Source organism: Nansenia antarctica (assembly GCF_963989245.1).
Source record: "Nansenia antarctica genome assembly, chromosome: 1".
NCBI lineage: Eukaryota > Metazoa > Chordata > Actinopteri > Argentiniformes > Microstomatidae > Nansenia > Nansenia antarctica.
The window spans coordinates 46543723-46550749 of NC_137674.1; the positions used below are offsets into that span (position 1 = coordinate 46543723).

The following is a 7027-nucleotide window of genomic DNA, read 5'->3' on the forward strand; positions in this document are numbered from 1 at the left end:
CAGATAGATCCCTAGACTTGTACAGATATTCACCATAGTGCCTATACCTAACAGTAGTGGTCACAGAAAAATCTAAAATACAAAAATATGAATAGACTGTAATTTCTCAAAAGCAACTATTTAATAACAACTCAACAAACTGAAAGCTGAAAGGGTGTGGGACAGGGCCAGAGTTCATGAGGCTTGAGAGGTCTGAGGTGAGGGGGAAGCAGGAAGTCCATCATACTGAGTGAAAGTTCAATATGCTCAGTTGAATTTGGAGTATGGGTTCGATCCACTCAGACCTGGAGACAGACACAATAAGGGAGCGACAGAACAAGTTTGTCAACGTGACAGTGATTTTTCATTTTCTTGTAACTCTGCTTTGATCTCTCTTTGATGAAAACATTTCAATGTTCGAAAAAGTAGAAACGTCATATGAGGAAACTGTGCTTTCCTCAAAGAGGAATGGCAAAACAACACACTGTTGGCAATCACACCCCCCCCCCCCCTTTGTGTCCATCTTGGGGAAAAAGCACCACCCTTACATAAGTCTATGCACGCCTTAGGCCTTACCATATTTCTTTCTGATTTCATCATGTCTCTGTTTCATCTCTGCTTTCCTGTTAAGGCACAAAGAACAAGCTGATTAACCAAAACATGACACAGATACACAGACACACACACTCAAACCAACAACAACATATATTTATAGAAACGCCTAACCCTCAAGGTAGATAAAATAGTAATGCCGGTCACAAACCGGTTAGGGTGGCTAGTGTTTGTTTGTGAGGTGTGTGTGCAGTTTTCTTCTCTTTTTTTCCATTTATGCGTTTCTGTTCTGCTATGCCTGTGAGTTGTGACTGTAACTGATATGAAACAGGACTAACAATGCAATAGGGGAGTAGAGTTCTGATCATAATCGCACAAACGTCACATTGTCAGATATAGCCTCTTAGGAATGAGAGTCATGTTCTTGTACACATTAACACACAGACAGCCGTACATAGTGTGTACACACACACACACACACACGTACACACGTACACACGTACACACGTACACCACACCACAAGCTTTGCACAGATCCCATGCTCACTAAATCAGGCCAAAAGAGCTCTTCTCATGTCATGCTTTGTTGTCATCAATACCAGACACCATGCATCATGCAAATAATTACCCTTAAAAACACACAGGGCTGACTCACCTCTCTTCCTGTTTGCCCTTTGTCTTATTGGCCTGTCTTTCCATCTTATCGTCGAACCTCTTGGACCTGAGACACACACACACACACACACACACACACACAGAGAGAGAGGTCAGGTGATGAGGCTTACGGACGGTCCAGAGACTGCATGGTAATGTCTGAGAAAGCTTTGGGTTGGCCAGTATAACACACGCACGCACACACAATAAAACTTGAAACACACACAGGGCTATCCATTGTCCAGACCTCACACAACATCACTGTAAATCACCACAAACAAGGAAGTGTTTTGTAAACAAAAAGAATCCAGCAATCTACTGACTGATAATCAGATACAGAGAGATAAAAACAAAACAAAAAAACAGACAGACAGAGCTAGAGGGGAGAAGTTCATAGTGATACAATCTTTGGTAAGAGAAATGTACTGTTTTTCCTAAGTATATATATATATATATACACACACGTTTTTTTCAGTGCGACACTGACACTAAGAGTCCTTCCTCTAGCATTTTTGACTGCCAATGGCCTCTTGCCTGAGCATGGATTCCTTTTTCTTGCAATGACTGACGGATAGATGACTCACTTACTTAGACAAATGTATTTGTTGTAAGTCGCTTTGGATAAAGGCGCCTGCTAAATGCCAAACATGTAAATGTTCCATCATCATTAGACAGGGCCGTTCCACAGCCGATAAACGTACCCGACTTCCCCACACTTGCAGCAACGGAAGAGACACACCAAGAAGGCGATGATGATGATTCCACCCACCACTGCCAAGGTGATGATCAGCGCCTGGAAGTTCACTGCATTATGGGGAATACGGGAACACAGTTGGGGACATTAGACTGAAAAATATATAGAAGTTGAAGTCATTGTGATCTAATACACTATGGCCCTTGCTACGTACACAGTACAAACGTCATGGTGTATTAATACAATACAGTTGGAAGTTAATGTTGGGACGGTTGGAATGATGAGAGATGCGTAGGGGCAAAATGTGCGAGTGCGGGGTCGTGTGTGTGTGTGCGCGAGCTTTTCGTCTCTTACTCCAGCAGAGCCCCCAGCGTGCATCATTGAGGGGACAGACGGAGTTAGGTGGCAGGATGGTGTTCACAGGGTACGTCATACACACCTTAGTCACTCCACACCACAGGCACTGTAAACAAACAAACAAACACACACACACACACACTTTATTTAGGTGTACAATTAATCATTGTGAGTATAAAGGACTCATATTTTGTAGGTCAGGTTCATGAATCCTGACACACAATTCAACCCATCAGACATCTCTATGGGCTGGTGAACAGCCAACTCCTGACTATGCTTCTTTCAATTCAATTCAATTCATTCAATTCAATTCAACTTTATTCGCCATGTGCAGTGCACTAGGAACATGATTTGGTATTCTACCATACTAAACAAGCTACAGTACATCACGACAATACTCAAGACAAAATATACAGTAATAATATGAGTGGATATTATTGTATTTTTTTGAAAACTGTTTTTATTTGGGGTTTTCAATTTTATATAGAGGGCACAAACAAAACAATACAACGACAAGGACAATATTAAACATACACTGCAGGAACCCCAGAGCCGATTGAAACCCCCACAGAACCCAGACAGGACCACTGGAACTGTGAAGGCTCCGTGGAAGCCCATCCAACTCCACCCCCCCTGCCCCCACCCCCCGCTGCACATACAGTAAACAGTCACAGTACATACACTACACAAGGGGTTCGGAGAAAATAAATAATAATAATAATAATAAATAAAAAATAAAAAACAACATGTCGCTCAGATATATTTACAATAGAATTGAGGTATGAACGTAGATATCATCACATTGCACTACACCATTGTCGTCTAGCATAGGCCCTCATCCAAAGCGACCCACCCAAAACCCCACCAAACAAGCACCCTGGAGTCAGACAATGCACACATTCACGAAGCAAGAATCCTTAGGGGAAACCTTGCAGCAAGGAAGATGACAGGGCAGGTCCAATATATTTCAAGTAGGGGTCCCAAGTTTGGTAGAAACTGTCCGTCTTGGAGTGTAACATGCAAGTGATATATTCATTGGGAATGCAGTCCATTATGATATTATGCCAAGATTTTTTTGGAGGGGGGAGCTTCCTTTATCCAATAAAGCAGAATGTTTTTCCTTGCGGAAAATGTTAAGAGGTTGAACAACCTTTGGTGTTTGGCATTCGAGATCTGGCGATCCGGAGTGCCAAGGATGAGACACCTAGGGTCCAATCCCACCGAGACATTGAACATAATTGAGAGTTCATTAACAACGTTAGTCCAGTAGCTTTGGATTTTTGGACAAGACCAGAAATAATGAAAGATATTACCAACATTGGATTTACATTTGCAGCAGAGTGGTGAGGAGTTGCTGCTCAGATTTTTGAAGATGATTTTTTTTTTTAAAGTTGTGTAAAGGAGAGTAGAGAGATATTGTCAAACAAATCTTTTGCTATACCCTGCTTGTACCATCTTTTGAAGGTCTGGTCAATGCGGCCTGGCTCGAAATCTGGATTGTCCAGGAATGGAGTGAGAGGAGACGTCAGATCAGAACGGCCCTCTATCTTGCAGACGGAACGCCAGGCTTTAACGGTGCTTATAGTGATGGGGTTGGAGCAACATTTTTTTATAGATTTAAGGTCTTTAACAAAAAGCAGGTTCCATAAGGGGCGTGTCGACTGAAAGCTCTCAATATCAACCCAGATTGACACTTTCTCGTGTTTAAACCAAGTCGCCATCACCCGAAGGTGACTGGTGAGCTGGTAATACCTTAAATTAGGTACATCTAAGCCCCCATCTGTGCCTACCATTTGAAGTTTTGCCAGTTTTAGTCTGGGCCTCCTCTTACTCCATATAAAAGCGCTCAGCCAGCCTTCAATTTCTTTGATTACCTTATTTGATAACAGCAGAGGGAGCATTTGTAAGGGATACAGTAGTTTGGGAAGTATACTCATTTTGAAAAGAGCTATCCTTCCTAGCCATGAAATAGGCAGATGGGCCCACCGGTTAAGGTCCGCTTTGATGGACTGTAGGAGAGGAGGAAAGTTACATTTATACAGTTGGTCATATGTGGGTGTTATATGCACTCCCAGGTAGAGAAAACCATCAGTGGACCAGTGGAAAGGGAAGGGTTCAGCAACATCAGGGACAGATTTCAAAGATCCAAGAGGCATCGCCTCGGATTTGGCAAAGTTGATTTTATAACCTGAGAAGGTGCCAAATGAGGAGATAACCTTGGTCAAGTGTGGGACGGAGGACTGGGGGTGTGATAAAAATAACAAAATGTCATCAGCATATAAAGAAATCTTGTGCGTCCTGCTCTGAGTGGAAATACCAGAAATAGAGATGCTTTGTCTTATAACTTGTGCCAGAGGTTCGAGCGCAATGTTGAAAAGCAGCGGACTCAGTGGGTCTCCCTGGCGATTGCCACGGTGGAGTGCAAAGTTGTCTGATCGCAATCCATTTGTCAGGACTGCTGCTAGTGGAGAGTTATAAAGAACTCTGATCTACTTAATGAGGTAATCTCCGAGTCCAAATGCTTGTAGTGTATAGAATAAGTAAGGCCATTCAACTCTGTCGAATGCCTTCTCTGCATCTAGGGAAAGCACGAGGGCTGGGAGGTTGGAGTTGTGGCATAATTGAATGATGTTGAGTAACCATCGTGTGTTGTCACTAGAGTTGCGACCTTTGATGAAGCCTGTCTGGTCTTCATTAATCAAATGGGGTAGAACTTTTTCTAGACGCAAGGCTAGGATTTTAGACAGTAATTTTTGGTCAGAGTTGAGTAACGCGATGGGTCTATAAGCACATTTCTCAGGGCATTTTCCTTTTCCTTTTTTTTTTAATAAGGGAGATGTTAGCCTCTCTGAGAGAGTGTGGTAAGATGCCATTTTCAAATGAGTGGTTTAACATTGCTAGGAGTGGGTCTAAAAGAATGTGGCTGAACTCTTTATACAATTCACAGCCAATCTGATCGGGCCCTGCGGCCCTACCAGAGGACATAGAATTCAAGGCACGCAGTGCCTCCTCTCTTGCGATTGGGGCATCGAGTTGTAATTTCTGCTCGCCGGTTACTTGTGGAAGTTTTAAATTGGAAAAGAAAGCATCTCATTTAGAACACAGATGTGTTTTACCGACATGTGTGCATCTGTAGGCCAGACTGACACACCACATGAGTGTATGGGCAATGATCTCTCCGTGTCCTGCCGGGGTGTTGAGAGCCACTTTAAGCCTATGCTGTCACCTTTATAAATACTTGAGTGCCTTAGACAGGGGTCGGCCTGTTTTGTTGTGGTCACAACTCCACTGTATTTTGTGGAGCAAGGGAGGGTCAAAGAATCGTGCCCCTTTTTCTGTTCTGAGGGGCTGACCTTTATGCCGTTTTTATTTTTACTTTTCATGTTGTTTCGTTTTTTTGGGAGGGTTTTCTGTGGGGGGGGGGTCGTTTTGTTTATGTTAACTGTTTTGCTCAAGTCAAATCGCATGTAGAGACTACATGTTCATGTCTAATTTTTGAATTATGTCGTAGAGTAGGGCTGGTCACTTGTATTCTTCATATTAAAAGCATGATATCTATTAAAAGTATGCTATATATAATCTGGATACTAGGTCATGTCTCACATAAATAAGATAACAATCTGTTCTTGGAACATTAGAGGCCTACAGAAACCTACAAAACGACAGGCACTTATCACCTCTGTGAAAAAAGAAGGTGTATCAATTTTGTTTCTGCAAGAAAGCCATCTAGATGATAATGGTATTAAGAAGCTTGAAAGTGTCTGGAATGGCCAGGTATTTGCCACAAACTACTCTTCTGCCAGTAGAGGTGTGGCCATTTTGTTTAGTAAAAATATAGCTTTCACACCTCTCATTTGTACTAAAGACAGTAAGGGGCGCTATGTGTTCCTCAAGGGGGTCATTCAAGGTTTGAATATCTATTGCCCACCTGGCTACTCTCCTGATTTTTTATCAAATATCTTTGCCGAATTCACTGTAGCCTACTGGCATCTGATGACCTAATTGTGGGAGGAGACTTTAATTGTCATCTAAACCCAGGGATTGATAAACTCCCCTCTAGCTCCTCCCCTCCATCTAGACAAGCTAAAATGCTTAACTCACTTTGTCAGGACAACGGATTCTCAGATGTCTGGAGGACACTACCCTAATGACCTAAAATGTACTTTTTTTTCGCACTACAAAAGCTATAGCAGAATGGACTATTTTTTCATACCATCATCTAAATTATTTCTCATTTCCTCTTGCTCTATGGGTAACATTAAACTGTCGGACCACGCCCCAATTTTTATGGTGTACTCCCTAACAGAGGATAGGGCCTTGTTCAGGCGCTTGAGATTTAAACCCTCTATATTGAAGGATAACCAGTTTATCTCTTATTTTACTTCAGAATTTAAGATTTTCTACTCCATTAATTCACTCTCTATGAATAATCCCTCTATTCTATGGGAAACCTGCAAAGCATTCTCTAGACGTTTGATATGTCATTTGAGGCTTCTAGAAGACGTAAAAAGAATGAACAGTGCAAACTTCTTGAATCTAAACTAACAGATCTGGAGAAATCCTATGCATCAACCCCAAGTGCAAATGTACTTCGGGAAGTGACAGACACTAGAGCTGCACTAAACACCCTACTTATTCAAGATGCTGAACACTCCCTCAAATATGTTAGGCAGGAAATGTATGAATCTGGGGACAAGCCTGGAAAGCTTCTTTCTAACCTTACCAAAAAGAGGGCTAATTCTCAAACCATCACCTCAAGTCATGAGGGAGCTAGATCTTTTGACACTATCA

General features: G+C 42.1%; 1 protein-coding gene across 1 annotated transcript in view; it reads right to left on the minus strand.

The window, feature by feature from the left end:
* Positions 1-246: 246 nt before the first annotated feature.
* The window catches only part of LOC308150579 (pituitary tumor-transforming gene 1 protein-interacting protein-like), a gene marked incomplete at both ends in the record, with an annotated part of 8511 nt that continues 1730 nt past the window's right edge, over positions 247-7027 (minus strand). The window contains 5 exons of the mRNA XM_080523396.1: positions 247-284; positions 556-602; positions 1187-1252; positions 1887-1989; positions 2234-2342. Coding sequence (XP_080379522.1) covers positions 247-284; positions 556-602; positions 1187-1252; positions 1887-1989; positions 2234-2342 — 363 coding nt within the window. The remainder of the gene's footprint in view (positions 285-555; positions 603-1186; positions 1253-1886; positions 1990-2233; positions 2343-7027) is intronic.